The sequence below is a fragment of the Pelobates fuscus genome, unplaced genomic scaffold, assembly GCF_036172605.1.
Source record: "Pelobates fuscus isolate aPelFus1 unplaced genomic scaffold, aPelFus1.pri scaffold_46, whole genome shotgun sequence".
Lineage (NCBI taxonomy): Eukaryota > Metazoa > Chordata > Amphibia > Anura > Pelobatidae > Pelobates > Pelobates fuscus.
This window is the reverse complement of record NW_026961883.1, coordinates 95,262-118,397: the sequence shown is the minus strand read 5'-3', so window position 1 is coordinate 118,397 and position 23,136 is coordinate 95,262. Positions and strand designations below refer to the sequence as shown.

Genomic DNA, 23,136 nt, shown 5'->3' with positions numbered 1-23,136 from the left:
ACACCACGGTCCCCCCACACACACCCAGGTCCACAACACTGACACGAGAATGTAAACCTCTAACGCGACTATTTAGAGACCATGACTTATACGACGCATGGAGGGTGCTACACCCGGAAGAGAGAGATTATACTTTCTTTTCTCAAGCACACAACACGTATTCTCGCATAGACGGGTTTTACATAAAAGGCTCATTCCTAAATCAGCTTAAGGCCTGCTCCATAGGTACCATCACGTGGTCCGATCATGCCCCCATAACCCTAGAACTACAGGATGCCTATGACTACAAACATCGCAGCCCTTGGCGCCTGAATGAGTCCATACTACATGATGAGCGTTTCTGCGAGCGTTTAGGGGAAGACATTAAACAGTATTTTGAGACGAACACACACCCAGACATTTCCCCAGAAACCCTCTGGCAAGCACACAAACCAGTAATCAGAGGATTAATCATAGGGAAAGCTAGCGCACTGAAACAGAAATCTCAGGCAAAAATGAAAAGCTGGCTGAAAACACTGTATAGCCTCAACAAACAAAACCAACTGACCCCGTCACCAATGCTACAGACGAAAATAAAGGAACAACTAAATGACATTAGGGAACACGACCTGGCAGTAATGGGATTTAGCCTTAGAAAACTCAAGGCGACGCAATATACACAAGGCAATAGGGCGAGCAAACTTCTAGCCAGAAGACTAACACAAAAAAGCATGAACACAAAGATCCCGTACCTACTAAACTCCAATGGGGAGAAAAGAGTAACGCCCAAAGACATCAGCGACATATTTGCAGACTACTATACGACCCTGTACAATTTAGGGCAAGATCCAAACACCATACAGCCAACCCTTGGGAACATAGAACGCTACCTGGAAAAAATAACCCTACCCTCACTAACAGAGGAACAAATAAACACACTACAGGCCCCTATAACCGAGGCCGAAATTCTGCAGGCCATCACACATCTCCCTCCTGGGAAAGCACCAGGGCCGGATGGCCTCACGAACGCCTACTATAAGAAATTTGCCAGCACCTTGACCCCACACCTAGCCAACCTGTTTAATGTATCCACGCAGAAAGAGAAAACCCCCGCAGATATGCTAGAAGCGCATATTGTTACATTGCCCAAGCCAGGGAAATCCCCCACGTGTAGCCAAAACTTTAGACCGATATCGCTGCTCAATACTGACACCAAGTTATATGCTAAAGTCCAAGCCACCAGGCTCACCCACATCATCCCCACACTGATACATGACGACCAAGTGGGCTTCACCACGGGTAGACAGGGATCCGACAACACAAGGAAGGTAGTGGACCTTGTGCACAGCCTGCTTCGGATCCGGGGAGGGGGTGTTCTACTCTCCCTGGATGCCGAAAAAGCTTTTGATCGGCTTGCCTGGCCGTTTCTGGAAGCTGTGCTCCGCAAATACAAATTCCCCCAGGGGTTTTTGAGTGCAGTAAAAGCACTGTATTCCCGTCCCACGGCAAGGGTACTGAATGCTGGATTCATGTCTAAACAAATTACGATAACTAATGGGTCGAGACAGGGATGTCCCTTATCCCCGTTACTATACATTCTAGCGCTGGAACCACTGGCAGCAGCCATAAGAGCAGACCGATCCATACGGGGAATAACCCTGGGAGAGAGAGAGTACAAATTAAACCTCTTCGCGGATGATATCCTGGTAACAATTACACAACCGTTAATATCCTTACCAAACCTGATGGCACAAATACATGAGTATGGGGCAGTCTCGTACTACAAGTTAAATGTCACTAAGACGCAAGCTTTGGGGATAAATTTGGATAGTGACCTAGTGGACAGGCTGAAAATGGCATTTCAACTGGACTGGAGGGACGACTACGTGTCGTTTCTGGGACTTAAGATTCCCAGAAACCCAGCACGACTATTTAAACTAAACTACGAAAGTCTCCGAACAGTGATCATGGACACCATACAAAAATGGAAGGGAAAGTTTCTATCCTGGACAGGCCGCATAGCTGCGGTAAAAATGACACTTATACCCAAAATTCAATATCTCTTTCGTACATTGCAAATACCCATCCCGAAAAAGTTCCTAAAAAATATGCAACATTCCCTTAACACATTCATATGGGAAGGAAAAAAGGTACGGGTAGCAGCGGGAACGTTGCAACAACCAGTGAGCAAAGGGGGGTTGGGCCTGCCAAATCTAACGGCGTACTGTAGAGCAGCATACCTCCATAACATAGCACAAATAAACCTCCCGACCCAAACCCCACAATGGGTAACAATAGAATCCCACTGGGCACCTCAACAAGACCTCAAAGCTATATTATGGTTACATAGATGCCCTAAGCACACACGTGAGGCCCTACTACCCAGCACACAGAACCTGTTAAGAATGTGGGACACAATGAAACATAAAATGATGTCGAGCCCTAAACTATCTATGGCCACGCCAATACAAACAATAGGCATCGAAATCCCCACATTCGCATGGGAAACATGGAAGAAAGGGGGTATACACCACATATACCAAGTTATAGACAGGGGAAAACTAAAAACACTGCTAGACATCCAGAAGGAATACACACTGCCCACCAAGACCACATTCTCCTACCTACAACTCAAATCATATGTAGCAGACAAACTGAAACACCAAACAGGTATCAGCGACAGTAAAGAAATGACGATATTTGAAAGGCAATGCGTGGGAGCGGCGCCTCTCAAAAAGACAATGTCTTGGGGGTATCAAAAACTAGTCTCCGCACAAACACACACACTAGAGCACATAAAAAGAGAATGGCACGGGGAAATAGGCCAAACATTTTCTAATGATGAGTGGGACAGGGCGTACTCGGCACATCGTGGGCTCACTGCCTGCGCCACCCACCTAGAATTGCAACGCAAAATCATGTATCGATGGTACCTAGTACCAGCGAAGCTACATAAAATATGGCCCCACACCAGCAATGTATGCTGGAGATGCGGAAGGGCGGTGGGCACGATGCTCCACGTCTGGTGGTCCTGTGACAAAATAAGCCCACTGTGGGAAGCGGTGACTCATTTACTCCAAAAATTACTGCCTGACACAAGGTTGGACCAGCCACAGGAATGCCTATTATTCATGATACCAGGGGGCATCCCAAAACATATTAAAATCACTATATATCACACTCTGATTTCTGCCCACCTACTAATATCTAGGCTCTGGAAAAAAACCACCACGCCAACGATAACCGAGCTGGTGAAACAGGTTGATCAAAACTGGTCATATGAACTAATGGCAACGGCACAGCTTGGCACACGCCCGAGCGTCCGAACGGCCCACGAGACGTGGGGAAAAATTAGGACGCTCAGCAACACCCAATGAGACACCGACTCAAACTACCCCCACACGCCCGTGTGGTGAGAGACTGTCCCCAAAATCACATAATTACTGAATAGTTACTTGATAAATAAAGAAAAAGAGATACGTGGAGGAGTATCGAGCATTAGACCGCAATCACCGGAGAGGTACATACACTGGTAAAGGCATAGCCGCCCTCAGACGCACAAAACCCCCCAAGACGCAGAGCAAAGCAACATAACACCAAACCAGAAACAAACATTACCTCGTAAGTACGCCGCAGTACACAACCATGCTACCAAAACCAATGCTCATCACTGTCGATCTGAACAATGCTGTAATAAGTTGAAATATTACTACCTGTACAGTTGAAATAAAACCAACTGATGTATCCCTATACCTGAACCCTTCCCTTTTTCCTTTCTGTACCCTACCCCCTCCCACAATGTTTGCGAAAAAGTGAACAAAACAAAAACAAAAACAAATAAACTTTAAGTTTCAAAAAAAAAAACACACACACTGTGTTCTCCAGGAAATCCTTTATGAAGCCTGGTGTAGGTCTGGCACAGTAAACAACAGCAATGAGTTCCGCACTCTAGGGACTTTTTTCCAAAACATCAAAAACATTTCAATGCTATTTCAAATCATGATAAAAACATGACAGCAAAAATTGTCCTGATTTTAGCACCAAATTAGGAGCTAACATGTTGATCTGTGTGGCGGACCACCAGGGTATCACCTTCATGGATTCCCTTTCCCGTTGTATTAGCTAGTACAGCTTTCCACAAATACATTTGTCTAAACGTAATGCTGGGAGTCAGTGGCGTACACACGACATTACATTGAGTAATGCTTTTCTATGGGCGGTTTGAATGCGCGCGCGGCTCTTGCCACGCATGCGCATTGGGAGCTGAGAGGCAGGTCGGGGCGGAGGGATCCCCAGCGCCAAGGGAGTCCGGCGCTGGAGAAAGGTAAGTGCTTAAGGGGTTTAAAACACACACACACTCTCACGAACAGACGCATACACACTAGCTAACAGACACACAAATTTACTGCCAAAGACACACTCAGTGACAGACAGAGACACATACACACTCACTTATAAAACACACACTCTCACTGACAAACACACACTCACTAAGACACCTAAGACTCACTAGACTCACTAACCTAAGACTCACTAGACTCACTAACAGACTCACTAACAGACACACACAAACTAGCACACTCAGTAACAGACACACACACTCACTCACACACAGACACACACACTGACACTCACTAACAGACACACACTCAATAACAGACACACACAACTAACACACAGTAACACACGCAAACAAAAACTAACACACTCACTGACACTCACTAGCAGACACAGTAACACACACACTGGCACAAAAATGTGCACTAACACACACACACACACACACACTGTAGCACTAACACACATACACACGTTTTTTGTGTGCTTTTTTTTTCAGATTTAATCCCGCAGCCTCCCTTTCCAGTCCAGTCCAGGGGCTGCCCGGCGGCCGGTCCTGCTGGCTCGTGAGGGAACACTGTCCCCTGAGCGCTCTCTGCCCAGCTCCCTCGCACATTTTTACTGATGCCGGAGCCAGAATATAACTTCATATTCCGGCTGCAGCATAAGTGCGGGGCGCGCAAGGGAGCTGATCAGAGAGCGCTCAGGGGAGAGTGCTCCCTCGCGCGCGCGCGCCCGGTAACACCAGGGCCGGCCTCGGGGGCCCTGATGTGGCCAGCTCCTTGTCCCCCCAGTAGAAGAGTCTGCCCACACTGGCGTACATACCGAGTCGCTAGGTGGCCGGGCCCCCTGGTGGGCCGGGCCCAGTCGCAGCTGCAACCCCTGCGACCGCGGTATGTACGCCAGTGCTGGGAGTAGATCTGGTTTATTCAGGCAAGGCACACAGAATTTATACACAGACCCCCAGCATGGGGTCTCCATTCATGGACACACAATCCTGGACACACTTTGATGGACTGCATGGTACCCTGACTGGGCACCTCTGCCAAGCTTGCTTCCTAGCTATCACTGGGACACCAGTAGTGCTATAGCCCCTACCCGCTGCAGCTTGGCTGGGGTCTATCCAAACTTTCCTAACTTGTAACAGGGTCCTAGTGATTAAGCTCTCTTGCACAGAGTATAGCTGTCTCACCCAAACATGAGCCCAGCAAGAGTGCGGCTTGGAGTGGGCAAAGATGGCCGCCAACACGTGACCAAGTGTGTCCCAGACTCCAGGGATCCCATTGCCCTGGCATTTGAACGCTTTTGGGAGCAATACTGGGAACAAGCTAAACAGAGCCAAACAAGACCCACGGCTGCAACAAGCCCTCCACAGAACGGGGACAAACCACCACAGCCAGGGCGGAAAGCTGGCGCTACACAAGCGGGGAAGCGGAGGAGGAAGCCGCACAAAGCGTCCCGACACAGAGCTGACAAGCGGGTGCACTCATATCCGTACCCCTTACATGCCTACCAAACAGCGGGGACCGCCAACAGCCTCTAAAGCGGCTCCTACATCGGAGAAATCGGAGACGCAGCGGGCCCACCCGAAGGTAGTCACCCATCATGCACTGCCCAACACCCGATATGACCAGCACCTTGGCACAGACCTGCTGCACTCTCCCAGACGGGGAACAGGCTGAGGGTCGGACCGGCCCTGGGACAGCATGACTGTTGAGAGACGTACTCACAAACTGCTACTACACCCTGGACATTAACTGTCCCTCTTGGCGAACACGAGTACTAGCCCTTATGCATACTGCTGGCCTGTGAGGGTGACTTTATCCCAACACGAGCTTGTTATAGATAGAAGCAGCATTATCTATTTGTTTTTTTTTTTTTTTCGTTTTATTACTCCATGGCACAGATACATCTATGCCGGCTAATTGCATGTCATTACTTAACTTAGCCTGATTACAGCCAGGCTACCAACATGCTTACTAATGTAGAAAGGTACTGCTGGGGATATCTCACCTCTATTAACGTGCTTACCAGGTGGTTTTATAGCTCACCGGTTTAACATTGTAGTCTAACCTGTTTTCAATGTTGTAAATTCTCTGATATATATATAGCTGATAACAATCTAACCTGGATAACCTAGTTTAACGCTGTTATTGATAATATTATTAGATATAACTCTTTGTCATGCGATAATAATCCATAAAACTGTGCTATGTTTTAATGCCTAACCAATGTAAATCTATGTATGACGCTCTGCATGCTCTAGCTGTTGTGGCATTGTGTGCTTTATGTGATTTTTCATGCACAAATAAAATAAAGAATTTAAAAAAAAACACGAGCCAAGACTTAGTAAAGGGTGAAGTAGAACTGTGTTATCCAGTGTGTGGTGGCCACTCGGGTAGGGGCAGAAGTCTCCCAGCTACTCTGTGTCCCAGATACCGCACTTCAGCCATACCAATGTGACACTTGTCTGGCTTCAGAGTTAAGCCAGCTGCTCTAATTCGGCCGATAACCTTCCCTACATGGGAAATCTTCCTCCTATGAGTCACAATTGATAGCTATGCTGTCCAGGTACGCACGTGCAAATTCCTGGAAGCCATTGAGGAACCTATCCACCATACGTTGAAAGGTGGCTGGGACATTCTTCATCTAGAACGGCATGACCTGATATTGGAATAGGCCAAGCGGGGTGACGAATGCCGACTTGGGGATAGCCTCCTCGGCCAGGTGAATCTGCTAGTAGCCCTTGCATAGGTCTGTTGTGGCGAGATACTGTCCCCATGCTATATGATGAAATAGTTCCTCCAGGGCATGGGATAAGAGTTGGTAAGAGTCCGATCGTTCAGTCGCCTGTAGTCCACGCAGAAGAGTGTTGTTCCGTCCCGCTTCGGTACTAGGACTACAAGCCAAGTCTGAAGCCTCAATCACTCCTAGTCACAGCATTTACTGTATATCCTTCCGTATCTCTTACCGGACTGCCTCGAGAATGTGGTAGGGGTGGTTGCCTCATAGGTGCTTGTCCTGGGATTTCCACGTTGTGTACAGCCAGGGTGATGTACCCAGGGTCTTGGGAGAAGGTCTTTCGTTTAGCTTTCAATAATTTGTGGGCCTGAACTATTTCTTTATCAGTCAGTTTGTCTCCTAGTTTGACTTGAGCGATAAGGTCAACTTGGGAGTCTCCCTCTAGCAAGTCAGGTAATGCGAGGCTGTCTAGATCCTCAGAAGCTGGGGCGCACACTGCAGTTACATAGTCCTTCCTTTTTTTGTACTCTTTAAGCATATTAACGTGGAAGGAGCAGTTTACTCTCTCATCTGCACAGCTGGCTACCACATAGGTGGTATTGCAGATATGCTCCACCACCTTGTAGGGACCCTGCCATGCCACCTGTAATTAATCATGTCAGACCGGTTTAATCTTTTGTCCAACACGGAAACTACGCAGTCGGGTACCCCGGTCATACCATACTTTCTGTCACCCCTTGTCAGCTTGGAGGTTCTCTTTTACCAACTTAGCCAACTGTTCCATGTGGTCACAGAGTTTTAGCACATTCCCCCATCCCAATGCACTGTGATGAGGTCCTCGTAATCTTCTCCCATATAATAGTCCAAAGCAGTTCCTGCGGCACCTCCCAATATGCACATAAGAAGTGCGGTAGGAGTCGCTCCCAGTCTCGGCAAGCAGTGTTCTGTTGAACCGCTCGCAGATATATATATATATATATATATATATATATATATATATATATATATTTTTTTTTTTTCTGCCGGTTATAAGGAGAACTCAGAATGGATTTTACTGAGACTACCTAGAAATCCCAAAGCTGACCTAAAACGGATCAAGCAGTGTCTGTTCGGCTTTTTTTCCTTTTTCCTTTTTTTTTTAGAAATTGTTTATTTTAAAATTCTTGCAAATGTAACAATTGATACTTCAAAAATGTGTATAACATTGCTGCTTTAGTCATAATGTCTAGTACAAAGTTCACATTCAGTAACAGAAATACTTGTAGTCGACATAGAGGGGAAGTGAAGACCAAAAATAATAAGGGTGTTGATATTCAAATAGATTCGCTGGTAGTTCAAGGTCTCATATTATCTCCAGCTGGGTGTCACTATCGGTCTGTTTGACTGGTGTTCATGAAGTTACACTAGGGTTCCCAGGAGGTCATGTATATTTTTTTTTTCCAGTGGAGGGTGATAAGCAGATTTGCTGCTTTGAGCAGATGTATGTCTAGGGTCCTAGTGTCCCTTGGTATGGAGGGAGGCAATATAAGATATAGGAGTGTTTAAGGTGGGTAGGGTATGGTGGTTCCCGTTATGAGGTGTATGAGACTGGAGATCCGTGACCAGAACTTTTGGTTCACCGTGCATGACCACCAGATGTGAGCCGTGTCCCCAATGGCCTCTAGTCATCTACAGCAGTTATTGGACGTGCCTGGGAATGCCCGTTTGAGTTTGGATGGGGTGTAGTGCCATCTAGCTATCTTCTTATAGTTACTTTCTTGTGTCGCTAAGCTGGTGGATGATTTTTGTGTCAGGAGGAATATTTGCTTCCAGTCATTATCTGCGAAAGATAAGTGCAGTTCTTGTTCCCAGTGTTTTTTGTAGAGTAGGTTGATTGGTTGGCTAGTGTCCTGTAGTAGGCATATGTGGTTTTGACCTGTTTCTTTTTGAGTGTGCATTGGGTGCACGTAAGTTCGAATTTGGTCAGTGCTCGGTGACCTTGTTGGGGGTATTTGTTGGTCCGCAAAAAGTGAATGAGTTGATCGTAGAGAAATTTTTGAAGGGTCGTGGGAGTTCCCTGCGGGTGTAGGGACGACAGGGGCCTAACTCCCTCATTGTCAAGGAGGTCTCGTGAAGGTAGGTATGCTGTGGTATGATATTATCTGTATGCCGCTCCCGATTCACCAGGCTTGAAGAGCGGATTGTGAGTCAGTGGATATAGCGGTGATGGGTATGGTGATATGTCCGCCGCCAATGACTCATGTGTGACCACATTCTCAGTGTCGGAGTAATGGTCGGGTGTTGTTTGTGCATAAGGAAGGATTGGCCAGAGTTGTGCCATGGTATTGTGTGTATGGGGACACGGAAGATGTTATTCTCTACATCTACCCATTGTTTGGTCGTGTTCTTGCCTGTCCAGTCATAAATCCTGGCCAATAGTACTGCACTGTGGTATCGTTCCACATCTGGCAGCCCCAGACCCCCCTCCGTCTTTGATCTTGTGAGCAGCTGATAGGCTAGCCTGGGGCGTTTGTGGGACCAAATAAATGTCGTAAATAGTTTTTGTATGGCAGCAAAGAAGGTTGTGGGTAGAGTGATCGGGAGAACTTGCAGCAAGTATAATATTCTTGGGAGAATACTAATTTTCAGGATATTTATCCTGCAAAACCAGCTGAACTGCGAAGTGTGCCATTTAGTAAGATCTTTAGTTCTAGCTTGGATTAGCAGGGGGGTGGGGGGTGGTTTCATATAGTCGTGAGATAACGGATGGTAGTGCTACCCCCAGATATGTTATATGCTCTGTTCCCCAGGAGAATGGGAAGTTTGATTGTAGATGTGTTTTGGTCGAGTTTAGTACTTTCAGTGGGAGGAGTTCACATTTACCTAGAGTGGCATGAAAGGTGAACACTTTGCTATAGAGAGACATCTCCTCCAGTATATGAGGGAGTGAGGAGCTGGGTTCGGAGACCGTGAATAGCATGTCATCTGCAAATGCTGATATTTTGTGTTCTGCCCATCCAAATTTGAAACCCTTGATGTTAGGATTTTCTCTAACTCCCTGGAGGAATGGCTCCAGGACCAGGACGAAACAAAGAGGGGTGCTATTGGAGATGGGTACTGGGAGTGAGAGTTGGCCGTTCACGAGTAGCCTAGCCGTTGGTCTGGAGTATATAGCTCCCATCCACCTTAGCCAGTTTGGGCCAAAGCCCATCTGTTCCAGGGTGGCAAGCATCAGGGACCAGTCCACCCTGTTGAAAGCCTTTTCGGCATCTCTGGAGAGTAACAGTGTCTGGGTGTTTGTGTGTTCAGAGTGATGCATGAGATTAATGAGTTTGGTGATATTATTTTTTAGCTTCTCGGCCTTGTATAAATCCAGCCTGGTCTGGGTGAATTAGCTCTGGGAGCTTGAGGCGTAGGCGGTTAGCTAGTGTTTTAGTGAACATTTTTTAAATCAATATTTTTAAGTGAGATAGGCCAATAACTCCCACATTGGGTCAAATCTTTACCTGGTTTGGGTAGAGTGCAATAGTGGCTTCCGATGCCTGTGGGGGTATGGAATTGTCTTTAAGTAGGGAGTTGAGTGCGTCTAGGAGTGGGGGTATGAGCTGGATGGAAAAGCTCTTGTAGTATTTGGCCGTGAAGACATCTGGGCCCGGGCTCTTTCCTAGTGGGAGGGAGTGTATCACTACTTCTAACTCCTCTTTAGTTGTGGGAGAGTCAAGTCTTTGTTGTACGTTGGGTGGGATTGTCTTGGCGATCCTTTGTTTGAGGAAGGCTCTTATGTCAGTAACATCTGGGGGGAGAGTCCCTCAAGTTGTAAAGTTTGTGGTAAAACTCCTGGAAGGCTAGCATGATGTCCGCCATCAGATTTGACTTGGTCCCTTGTGGAGTCTGTATGGATGAGATAAATGTGGTTTGTCTTTGTGTTTTTAGAGCTTGCGCTGATAGTCGTCCCCCTTTGCCCCCTTGGGTATAGTACCGGTGTCTGGTAAGAAGAAGACTTTTCTTGATTTGTGTTCCATTAAGGGTGGCTAGCTCTGAGCGTTTATCCAAAAGTGTTTTATATGTGGTGAGGTCTAGGTTGTTTTTGTCTGTGGATTCAAGTGTTTCAACAAACAACCGGGCACCTATTTTAACTAGCAAATTGTCCGGCAGAGGCATATCGAGCAGTATCAGAAATGCATCTATACGAGAAGGTCAAGGAGAAATGAATGGTTCAATACAATATAACCCCGGAAACCTACCGGACAAACAAACAAACTAGAGGATTACGTTAAGGGCACAAAGACTACTATACCAAATGGGCATTTTGAAGCTCAGCCATGATATTCCCCTTGCAGGGCAATTAGGCATTTGGAAAGCGAATCATCGGATCATACAGGGATATAGCCAAACCTTTGATATGTGTCAGCGAGTAGAGAAAAAAGGTGAATACCCGAAAGCTAAATAAAAATCCGTACCCAGGGGGCGGAGCCTGACCGCCAAGCAGTACAGACGTGGGCACCACGAGCTCTCGCCTGACGGGCCAAATTTGGGTCAAACTCAACGGCTACACTGACCGCAGACTCACCGGGTTGTGCTACCCATGCTGGGAATGCACTGCGGAACCGAAGGACACCCCTCTGAAACCCGTCGAGGCAGGGAAACCGAAACGCCGAGTGCGGCCTACTAAAGTTGGAGCCGGGGAGAGACGGCCGCTCACCCCGACGCCAGACACACCAAGCGTCTCTACAGGTCTCCTACCCCCCCCCCCCCCTCTGGACCGGTGGGGGTTATCCCGGTCCCCACTGGGGGAACAGACTGTGGCATCAATCACCACCCCAGCTATCTGAACGCAGCAGGCGACACGAGGCACTCCAACCTCACGGTGGTAGAGGTTGAACGGTGGTAGAGTGCCTGAGGGAGAGACGGGGTGACACAGTAAGGGAGCGGGTTGCACAGTGGTGTGAAAGTGAGGGAGGGGATTGCAACTGGTGGCCCCTGGTGTCTTTGATCCCTGGTGCTCCAGTAAGCTCTCTCTACAATTTGCCCTGAGAGACTGCACAGTCTGCAACTCCACCAGGTGTGAACTGCAGATTGTGCAGTGCCTCACAATATCCAGAAAACAGAGCATTGAAGTGGTATCCCGCGGCGACGGTCTGATTGGCCAGAGATCGCGAGACACTGCATAGTCAGCGGAGCTGCAGACTGTGCTGGCTTTCTGCTTCTCAGGACAGAGTGGAGGGACCTCGCAACCAGCAGCATACCGGGCAAGGTGTGGGGTCCTTGTACCTGACACAGTATGCCTGCCCGATGGCGAGTTAGGCCTTAGGCAGCCGCCTAAATCGCTGCTCAGTGCCGACTGCGGTCTCTCTCCCTCCAGTGCAGCATTTTCTATTTGAAGCTGGGAGGTAATGATAGTCAGTCACTTCCCAGCATCTCATGCTACAGGGATTCCGTTGGGCAATTAAACAGTGCTTACCGAGTCCCTCTGCAGCAATGCCCATCAGGTTTCTTTAAGTGTATGGGCTACCCAATGGGCAAATCACTACAGAACTCCAGTTTTGTTCTCGCTGGACCATAGGTTCCTGCAGAAAACCAATTGGAAAACGCTGTTTGAGTGTATACAGGCACATCTGGTGAGAAAGTGTATAATGTGTTGGCGCAATAAACAGGAAAAAAAGGCAAGTTACAAAAAAAATAAAATGCTTATGTCTTTAAGATCAAAACAGGCTTATCAGATTGTCTTTAATAAGCTCAACATGTCTGCAGACACTGAAATCATCATGCTGATATTTAGATGAAGCCTCAATGGTCTAAATTGTTCTTTACTGGCAAACACCAAATCAAAAAAAAAAAAAAAAAAAAAAGGAGGATTTCCATGTATCCAAAAAGTAATGAACAATCGTATGTGGACTAATGTAGATACTTTCTAAGGACAGGTATCTAATTCAGTCGGGGGTTGGCTGAACAAATGGATACAACTAAACCTTTAATAAGAATAAAGCTAAAGGGGTGGGATACCCCAAAAGAAGTCACCAATATCAAGACTTACACAAAATAAAGACAATTACAAAAATAAATCCGTACATATCCAATGTGCAATAAAGGGAAAAGCCTGCTAAATGTTCCAAAGTAAGCCTGCGCACATTCCCCATAACTAGTGGAAATGATAGAACATAGGGTAGGTAGGCTAGATATTGCACACTAGCTGTTTTGAGGTATATATGTCAAAAAGACCTTTTAAAGTCTAGTAAAATACTAGCGTGAGCAAAAAGACGATAGAACCACATACTAGGCTTCCATGAGTTGCAACATAGTAATAGACAGTATCAGGATGAAGTGAAACATTGTTTCAATAGGCTATAACAAAAGAGAAAGAAACGGATACACTTATCGAGTGAAATCCCTGGCCATGTAGCCATTTGGTAAAGTATTAGGTATAAGATCTCCTACAGTAGCAGCTTTTATAATATCCCTAATGCGACTTCAAGCGCTACCCTGAATAAGAAGCCTGTCCCTAATCTACAGTTACTAGATATACAGCCGCCCAACAAATATCTTCTAAGATCAAGTCCGGTATCTAGGTAGACTTGAAAGTAATAGAGCGGAGCAAACTGAGCATTAGGTGGCTAAATCAGCATGTGAGTGATACAAGTGTCTAAAATGTGCAAACACGAGCAGCTCGAGATCTTCAGAGTTACAGGACAGCATGGAAAGGGTTAAGTGAAAGGAAAGCTACACGTTTGCGTGAGCTTGTGGTGGGCAGCAAGTAAGCTGTAGAGTTGATGCATGGGTGTGATGCCAGCTCTGAGAGAGACAGTGTGGGTGGCTCTTAAAAGAGCCTTTGTGTTAGCGGGTGGTCAGGGAGGCGGACATTTACTTGGCGCTGGTGTACTTTGTGACAGCCTTGGTGCCCTCAGACACGGCGTGCTTTGCCAGCTCTCCGGGTAGTAGCAGGCGCACGGCAGTCTGGATCTCCCGGGAGGTGATGGTGGAGCGCTTGTTGTAGTGAGCCAGGCGAGAAGCTTCTCCTGCGATGCGCTCAAAGATATCATTGACAAAGGAGTTCATGATCCCCATTGCCTTGGAGGAGATGCCGGTGTCGGGATGGACCTGCTTCAGCACCTTGTACACGTAGATGGCATAGCTCTCCTTCCTGCTCTTTCTACGCTTCTTGCCATCTTTCTTCTGAGTCTTGGTGACGGCTTTTTTGGAGCCTTTCTTGGGGGCTGGTGCGGACTTTGCTGGATCAGGCATGATTAACGCTGTTAGCTCGCGAGCGAATAGCAAGCTGCTTGCTCCGGCGGTTCTATTTATAGGCGGACCATGTAAATGAGGCCCTTCCGCTTCCCTTCCTGCGATTGGTTGCTAAAGTCAGATGACGTAAGGAAGCGGCTGTTTAACACTAGCTCCAGCAATAGATTGGTTCCCTGTATAACGTGTCTCTAATTGGCTGCTTGTAAAGTCATCCAATCACAGAGCACAGTGTGTTTATAAATAGCCTGTGGTAGGGGAGGAGTTTTCATCTTCTTGCATTCAATCAAGAACAAACATGTCTGGCCGCGGAAAGCAAGGTGGAAAGACCCGTGCAAAGGCGAAGACTCGCTCATCCCGAGCGGGACTTCAGTTCCCAGTCGGCAGAGTCCACCGTTTGCTGAGGAAGGGCAATTATGCAGAGCGTGTGGGAGCCGGTGCCCCCGTCTATCTGGCTGCAGTGCTGGAGTACCTGACCGCTGAGATTCTGGAGCTGGCAGGGAATGCCGCTAGAGACAACAAAAAGACCCGCATCATTCCCCGCCATCTCCAGCTCGCTGTCCGTAACGATGAAGAGCTCAACAAACTGCTGGGAGGAGTGACTATCGCCCAGGGAGGTGTCCTGCCTAACATCCAGGCTGTGCTGCTGCCCAAGAAGACCGAGAGCCACAAGCCCAAGAGCAAGTAAAGCGGACAGCTGCTGCACCTGCCTCCCTCACCTACCAAACACAAAGGCTCTTTTAAGAGCCACCCACGTTCTCCACAAAGAGCCGATTAATTGTTCTGCTGCGCGCAAACCGTTCCCTGTATCTACACACACACACACACACACACACACACACGCTGGCAGCTCATAGGCAAGCTAAAATATTAGGGCGCTTCTGTCACAGCACTGACTGAGTCCCATTTGCAGTCCATATCCTGTCCAACATTCCAGCTATAGAACTAGTTAAAATCAATGGCTGCCATGCATGTCTATGATAAACGCAGCAGCAAATTAATACCAATTGGGGCAAGTGTATATAGTGTACAGGTCCTCTTTTGTTAAGCGGGGCATCTCTACATGTCGCTCACTCTCAGGATTCCCCCCTCTCCCGCTGTCTGGAGGACATGCCGGGTGAAACCTACTATGAGCGTTCAAATCCTAGCGGCGCTACAGCTCTGTTGTCTGTGCTGCTGGATGAGTTAACGCAGCCTTAATAGCCTGGCCTCTCGGCTGAAAACATTGTTTCAATAAGTGGATGCTTTGTAACATTTCCTGCTGCTCTGTCTCCTGGAGCTCATTTGTATGGCTACTGAGCGTCCTGTGAGTGAAAGTCCTTTATCAGACGTGGCTTCTATCCCATCGAAAGAAGCGGCCTTTCTGCATGTGTAAGAGGTCAATGTCCCATGCACCCCTCCCCCTCGATAAAGCCTATACAGCTATTAATAAGTATGTTGGGAGGAATACGTCCATTACTGCCCACTGCCATTCCTTTCAACTAGTAGCGTCTATAATAAATGCTGTCAGGACAGGAAGGGTCACTAAAGGCTTAGATCCCTTCTTTGGGCGCGTGGTCTCAATAGATGGAGGAGGGGGGAGGGGATGAAGCAGTTGATTTGAGCGGGCATTTTGAATGTGGGGGAGGGGATGAGAAGCAGTTGATTTGAGCGGGTATTTTGAAATGGTTTACTATTTGTTTTCAGCCAATCAGAACATACCACCCACTTGATGAACCAATGAAAACGCCGTATCGGCTATAAAGCCCAGGCTACAGCGAGCAGCGTTCATTCTCTTTCGTTTTGCTACAATGGCCAGAACTAAGCAGACAGCCCGTAAGTCGACCGGAGGCAAGGCTCCCCGCAAGCAGCTAGCCACCAAAGCTGCTAGAAAGAGCGCCCCAGCTACCGGGGGAGTGAAAAAGCCTCACCGTTACCGTCCAGGAACTGTGGCTCTCAGGGAGATCCGCCGTTATCAGAAGTCCACCGAGCTGCTCATCCGCAAGCTGCCCTTCCAGCGCCTTGTCCGTGAGATCGCTCAGGATTTCAAGACTGATCTGCGCTTCCAGAGCTCTGCTGTCATGGCTCTGCAAGAGGCTAGCGAGGCTTACCTGGTTGGTCTTTTTGAGGATACCAACTTGTGCGCCATCCACGCTAAGAGGGTCACAATCATGCCCAAAGACATCCAGCTGGCTCGTAGGATCCGAGGCGAACGTGCTTAAGTTGAAACCTGCTAACACAAAACACAAAGGCTCTTTTAAGAGCCACCAAATCTGCACTCGAACGAGCTCCAACACATTCATAAAAACGTGTCTTTTAGCCTGTGACTTTGAGCGGGCTAGCTACGGAGCCCACACACTACAATGCTCAAATGTCCCCACATATCCCATTTTCACGTCAGGCAACGATGTAGCCATCATCTCTGCTGGTCTATTTCACTGGCGATTTTACAATAACTTCACTATTTAGAATCCATCGTGTGGAGAGGCAGCAGGAAAAAGACTACTTTTTCGCTTAGAGGAGAATACATAGTTAACACAGGAGTGCATATGCAAAGCTAGTAACAATGTTTCTATTTAAGTGGCTGCAAGCATGTATTAAATGTAGGCAACAGTAACAATACACCAAAACCAGAGCTTTCTTGACAGTGTGTGTGTACGTACTTGCTCATATTTTTTTACATCCCCTACCATTAACAGAAGGCGGCTCCAAATCCTCCGATGGTTCAAAAATGCGGTCTACAAATACAGTGTTTAGCAACCTTTCCCGTCTAGATGTTTGGGAGCAGCCTCTACTACTATCTCCTTCTCGGTGTATCTATGTAGATAGCAGGCAATTTATCAGGTGTGGAAGGGGTTAAAGTGATTAGGTTCAGTCTTTTAGTGAAAAAGTGGGTGGCCCTGAAAAGGGCCTTTGGGTTAATGGGGTGTGCGGTAAAGTCAAGCCCGAGTTTTAACCTCCGAAGCCATAGAGAGTGCGGCCCTGGCGCTTAAGAGCATAAACTACGTCCATGGCGGTGACAGTCTTCCTCTTGGCATGCTCGGTATAAGTGACGGCGTCCCGGATGACGTTCTCCAGGAATACCTTCAGCACCCCGCGAGTCTCCTCATAGATGAGGCCGGAAATACGCTTCACGCCTCCCCTGCGAGCAAGGCGACGAATTGCAGGCTTGGTAATGCCCTGGATGTTGTCACGAAGAACCTTCCTGTGACGCTTAGCGCCACCTTTTCCGAGACCCTTTGCCTCTGCCAGACATGGTTCTGCTCTTCTTTCTGCACGAACGATATGAGATGCTGTGCAAAGCTCTTCCTTATATACTCCTCGGACGGACCGTATGGGGACCTGCAGCAAAGGAGGCGGGCGTTTTAAACACGCCCCTTCACTTTTTTTTTTCCTCTCAATAATATGCTTAACCCTCTCCTTCCGTGCTCGAAATGGTTCTGGCTTTTAAAACCAAAGCTGTTTATGCTTCAAAAGATTTCACAATCGTGAAGTCTTTTGAAGTATAATCATTTTATCATGTCTTTAGTGTTTCTTTGATAGTCGGCTTAGCTACTGCACAAGGTATCATTTCTTGGGCTTTATCACTCTTTGAATATCGAAATAAGCGCCCGTTTCACACGTGGAGAGAGGACGAGGACAGTCCCTTTTATTATCACCATGTACAAAATCGCAATCCCTAAAATATGTTCTGCTTTATTATCTTACTGAAAAAGGCAATAACATTAAATCTAGTCTGGAAGGACACTGTGTGATATTCTATATATTATATGCGTTTCTCACTAAAACTGGCCTTTCGCAATTTAATGAAGAAACACCCTCAGTATCTTAGAACGGAGGGAATTTCTAAGCCAAAAAAAATAAAAAAAATCAACGCTCAAGTGTAGCACTGGTATACGGGGACTTAGCCACACCGACAAGATACATTCCTGTGTAATCTTTTCGAGCACTAGATGCTGGGATTACAGGATTCATTAGGTTATTCCTGACTTTAGAATGAGGGATGGAGGGGGAACGATATGTGTGACATGACACCAAAACAAACACGTTGCCATCACTGATATATAGCTCTGAAATGAGAATGTGGTGGCTCTTACAAGAGCCTTTGGGGTTTGGAAAATAAAATTAAATGCGAGCAAGGCTTATTTCTTTTTGGGAGCTGCCTTTTTAGCCTTTGCAGGACTCTTTGCGGCTTTGGGTTTGGCTGCCTTTTTGGCAGGGCTCTTCACGGTCTTCTTAGCCGGGCTTTTCACTACCTTCTTGGGCTTGGCGGCTTTGACTTTCTTCGGACTTTTGGTGGCCTTTTTAGCGGAGGCGGCCGGCTTTTTGGCCTTTTTCGGGCTCTTTGCAGCTACCTTCTTAGGTTTGGCTGGAGACTTGGTGGCTTTCTTCGGGGCAGGCTTCTTGACTTTAGCCGGTGCCTTTTTCTTGGTAGCCTTGTCCTTGCTCTCCGCCTGCTTTTTGTTGAGCTTGAAGGAGCCGGAAGCTCCGCTTCCTTTGACCTGGACGAGAGTGCTTTTAGTCACCAAGCCCTTGAGAGCCAGCTTGAGGCGGCTGTTATTCTTTTCCACATCATAACCAGAAGCAGCCAAAGCCTTCTTCAGAGCTGCCAGGGACACCCCGCTGCGCTCTTTAGAAGCGGACACAGCTTTGACAATGAGCTCGGACACGCTAGGACCGGAGGGCTTAGCGGCTTTCTTGACACCGGCTGCTTTCTTGGGCTGCTTCTTCTTGGAGGCGCTTTCTACCGCAGGTGCGGCGGCGGGAGCTGGGGCGGCTTCAGACATGGTCACTATTCTCTATGAAGATCAAGCAATAATACGCGCCCGCAGCAGCCTCCAAATTATACATCTCCAGCTAGCATCTTATTGGCTGATCTAACCACGCTCTGATTGGATACAGTCTTATGACACACCCTCCACTGTCCCTACTCCATCTTTTCACACTCTGCTCTCACACTGTGTTTCCGAATGGATAAAACGAATACATTTAGGTAAAATAAGAGGACGGAGGTCGATGCCATCTATCGTGGAATGTACTAAACTATCTAACCAAGAATTCATTAGCAGCTCCATGGGTCCCGAGGGTTGTCACGATCTAGCAGAGCCGGTGAAAGCTGACACATCTCCTTTGGGATGAGCCTGATGTTCTCCACAAACATTACTGTGATAACTATTAAAAGAATATATTCCAAGGTTTTCTTTCTCACTCTTATGCAAGAAAGGGAAGGGGCCCGTGTTATCAAGGTGGGTTGAAGCTCGTGTCGTAAAGAAACAGAGAAAAGGGATTTTGATCCTCGTTTGTTCAGACAGGTAGCTCAGGTAGGATGTAGTAAGATCATAGCAGAAGAGCTCTTAGTCGTGGCAATTTTTAAATTACATAATTACATAATTGTATGTTATATATCTATGTTTACCCTCTAACAACAACTAAGACCAGTTATATTAAAACACACACACTGTGGGGGCGTGGCCTAGCGAGCAACGCGGATGGTCGCACTGATCTGAGCTCCGCAAGCCGCCGGCCCAACAAAGCTAAGAAAAAAGCTTATCGCTGACTCCAAAAGACCTGACTACTGGGAAACATCATGGCTAACACGAAGCAGAAAAAACAAACGGAAAAAACGGACCGATCCGACTTTTTTCAGACCCGTACATCGACGCCTAAAACTTCAGGCCTCACGGAACGGGACCAAGATGGCGACGGCGGGAATGACACAGTGCCGCTGCAATCGTCTCCTGGGCCGCAAAACCTGCCTGTCACGCAGGATTTCCTGCAGAGCTGTCTGGACGACATGTCCAGCAAAATTCTCACCTCAATCCAGAGCACCCTGCGGGAACTTCGCAAAGAAGTGCAAGAACTGGGAGACAGGACAACACATGTGGAACAGAGAGTGGAAGACCAAGCTGCAGCACATAATGACATGGCTGACCAGATGCAGCATGTACAGCAACAATTGGAATTCACACAGCGCAAGGTAATGGACCTAGAGGATCGCTCTAGGCGCCAGAACTTACGAATAAGAGGCATCTCTGAAGAAGTGAAGCAGCAGGAGCTCCATGCGTTCCTGATAGGGTACTTTAAAGAACTAGCACCAGACCTGCCCGCAGAGGTACTACTTTTAGACAGGTACCACAGGGTCCAAAAGCCAACGTTCCTACCACAAGATACCCCCAGGGATGTGCTCACACATCTGCACTACTTCCATGTAAAAGAGGCACTACTACAAGCCACAAGGGGAGAACGTGAATTGCCACAGAAATACAGACACATCAAAGTATTCACTGATCTATCAGCGGCCACACTTCAAAAGAGAAAAGAATTCAAAGACATCACGGAAGCACTGCGACAGAACGATGTGCAATACAGATGGGGATACCCAATCCGCCTTCTAATAAGGAGAAACGGTACGGTGACGACGGCCAGCACACCAGAGGAGGGTCGGAAAATCCTGCGCAGCTGGAACATTGCAACGAACCCAGAGGGAAAGAACGCTGCACCACGAGCCAGAATGCCACCGGAGTGGAAAAAGCAAAAAAAATGAACTGACTGACAAATATATGGACTCTGTTGCGGTACCAAACGAGGTCCCGACCAAGACTGGTCATCCAACGAGTCGCAAGTATAATTACACCACACATCCGCATAACACAAGGCTATACCATGAGGCTGCACCACACACATGCAAACAGATGAAACAACGTATAGACGATACCGGGAACGAGAGATAGTTCCCGTGGGTAAAAAAGTGCCTATTGATAGGGCAGAGACACGTTACAAACAAAACAAAAAAAAAAAAAAAAAAAAAAGTAGTTGCACACACTGGTAGAAGCAGGCTGCCATTGTAAGGGAAGAAAGAACCCAGGCTTCACCCGCATCTACCGATAAGTAATCAACACACGACACGGACATGGCTGTCATGTGATGAATGACAGCACATATCGGGCCTAGCGAGCTCACCCACTGATCTCTACTTCTTATACACGCACACGACTACCACGCTCCTACCCGGCACTATCTAGTTAGTGCCTCACCCTTCATTGGGAAATGTACACTGATCTTGATTTTACTGTATATATGTTAAATGTTGTAATGTTTTCTTCCTATGTTATGGAAAAAGACTGCATTACTGTTGCACCCTACCTATACCCACCTCTCCAACCCTCACCCTCCAAACAGGGACCAGTCCGCAGGTCAACCCTTAAGCACAAGACAAGCGCAAATCAGGGAGAGCATACACCTATGTCAGGGAACCTCCAGAGAATAAAGTTGGTCACATGGGGAATGAGCAGCGGGACTGCTACACGAGCCCTTAGGATCAGGATACTCACTAAAGAAGGTAGCACCTACAGACAAATCTTGCCACCCAATGACCCACGAAACAACCGCCAGTATACCCAATAGAACATGAGAATATACTGTCATAATGTAAAGGGGTTGAATACCCCGGTGAAACGCCACTGCCTGACCAGAGATCTGCACAAAATACACCCCGATGTTGTATGCCTACAAGAAACCCACCTTAAACAGACCATAACCATAGCACGGGCACAATTCCCCACGCAGTACCATAGCACCTACACATCAAAAACTAGGGGAGTATCTATCTTAATCAGTAGAGATGTGTCCTTTAAGCTGTTATACGAATCTATAGACCCGCAAGGGAGATATATAATACTAGTGTGTGAAATTAATAATCTGGAACACACGATAATCAACATGTATGCACCCAACACAAATCAGAGAAATTTTTTGCATAAACTGATTGCACAAATCACACCGGTTCAAAGAGGCGTTACCACCATATGTGGAGATCTGAACCACATTCTGGATCCGCGATGGGACACCACGGTCCCCCCACACACACCCAGGTCCACAACACTGACACGAGAATGTAAACCTCTAACGCGACTATTTAGAGACCATGACTTATACGACGCATGGAGGGTGCTACACCCGGAAGAGAGAGATTATACTTTCTTTTCTCAAGCACACAACACGTATTCTCGCATAGACGGGTTTTACATAAAAGGCTCATTCCTAAATCAGCTTAAGGCCTGCTCCATAGGTACCATCACGTGGTCCGATCATGCCCCCATAACCCTAGAACTACAGGATGCCTATGACTACAAACATCGCAGCCCTTGGCGCCTGAATGAGTCCATACTACATGATGAGCGTTTCTGCGAGCGTTTAGGGGAAGACATTAAACAGTATTTTGAGACGAACACACACCCAGACATTTCCCCAGAAACCCTCTGGCAAGCACACAAACCAGTAATCAGAGGATTAATCATAGGGAAAGCTAGCGCACTGAAACAGAAATCTCAGGCAAAAATGAAAAGCTGGCTGAAAACACTGTATAGCCTCAACAAACAAAACCAACTGACCCCGTCACCAATGCTACAGACGAAAATAAAGGAACAACTAAATGACATTAGGTTTTTTTTTCAGATTTAATCCCGCAGCCTCCCTTTCCAGTCCAGTCCAGGGGCTGCCCGGCGGCCGGTCCTGCTGGCTCGTGAGGGAACACTGTCCCCTGAGCGCTCTCTGCCCAGCTCCCTCGCACATTTTTACTGATGCCGGAGCCAGAATATAACTTCATATTCCGGCTGCAGCATAAGTGCGGGGCGCGCAAGGGAGCTGATCAGAGAGCGCTCAGGGGAGAGTGCTCCCTCGCGCGCGCGCGCCCGGTAACACCAGGGCCGGCCTCGGGGGCCCTGATGTGGCCAGCTCCTTGTCCCCCCAGTAGAAGAGTCTGCCCACACTGGCGTACATACCGAGTCGCTAGGTGGCCGGGCCCCCTGGTGGGCCGGGCCCAGTCGCAGCTGCAACCCCTGCGACCGCGGTATGTACGCCAGTGCTGGGAGTAGATCTGGTTTA

The 23,136-nt window shown here is 47.6% G+C and overlaps 4 protein-coding genes across 4 annotated transcripts; 1 reads left to right on the top strand and 3 right to left on the bottom strand.

Annotated features, from left to right (window-relative positions):
* Positions 1 to 13,896: 13,896 nt before the first annotated feature.
* Positions 13,897 to 14,394, bottom strand: LOC134584722 (histone H2B 1.1-like). The gene has a single exon (XM_063440557.1). It carries the CDS (start codon positions 14,275 to 14,277, stop codon positions 13,897 to 13,899), a length of 381 nt encoding a protein of 126 aa, XP_063296627.1. The 5' UTR covers positions 14,278 to 14,394.
* A 178-nt stretch (positions 14,395 to 14,572) lies between these two features.
* On the top strand, positions 14,573 to 14,962 carry LOC134584720 (histone H2A type 2-B-like). The gene has a single exon (XM_063440556.1). It carries the CDS (start codon positions 14,573 to 14,575, stop codon positions 14,960 to 14,962), a length of 390 nt encoding a protein of 129 aa, XP_063296626.1.
* Positions 14,963 to 17,205: 2,243 nt separating this feature from the next.
* LOC134584716 (histone H4-like) lies at positions 17,206 to 18,228 on the bottom strand. The gene is made up of 2 exons (XM_063440553.1): positions 18,168 to 18,228; positions 17,206 to 17,525 (listed from the first exon to the last, which is right to left on the bottom strand). The coding sequence occupies exons 1-2, from the start codon at positions 18,226 to 18,228 to the stop codon at positions 17,206 to 17,208; spliced, it is 381 nt and encodes a 126-aa protein (XP_063296623.1).
* A 167-nt stretch (positions 18,229 to 18,395) lies between these two features.
* LOC134584725 (histone H1B-like) lies at positions 18,396 to 19,043 on the bottom strand. The gene has a single exon (XM_063440560.1). The coding sequence runs from the start codon at positions 19,038 to 19,040 to the stop codon at positions 18,396 to 18,398; it is 645 nt and encodes a 214-aa protein (XP_063296630.1). The 5' UTR covers positions 19,041 to 19,043.
* Positions 19,044 to 23,136: the final 4,093 nt, after the last annotated feature.

What these genes read in the sequence shown, in the direction of transcription:
- LOC134584722 (XM_063440557.1), bottom strand. Translation starts at nt 14,277, where the DNA reads ATGCCTGATCCAGCAAAGTCCGCACCAGCCCCCAAGAAAGGCTCCAAA.
- LOC134584720 (XM_063440556.1), top strand. Translation starts at nt 14,573, where the DNA reads ATGTCTGGCCGCGGAAAGCAAGGTGGAAAGACCCGTGCAAAGGCGAAG.
- LOC134584716 (XM_063440553.1), bottom strand. Translation starts at nt 18,228, where the DNA reads ATGAATCCTGTAATCCCAGCATCTAGTGCTCGAAAAGATTACACAGGA. An exon ending in CACAGGAATGTATCTTGTCG is followed by an intron (nt 17,526 to 18,167) that starts GTGTGGCTAAGT and finishes TCGTTCGTGCAG; the next exon opens with AAAGAAGAGCAGAACCATGT.
- LOC134584725 (XM_063440560.1), bottom strand. Translation starts at nt 19,040, where the DNA reads ATGTCTGAAGCCGCCCCAGCTCCCGCCGCCGCACCTGCGGTAGAAAGC.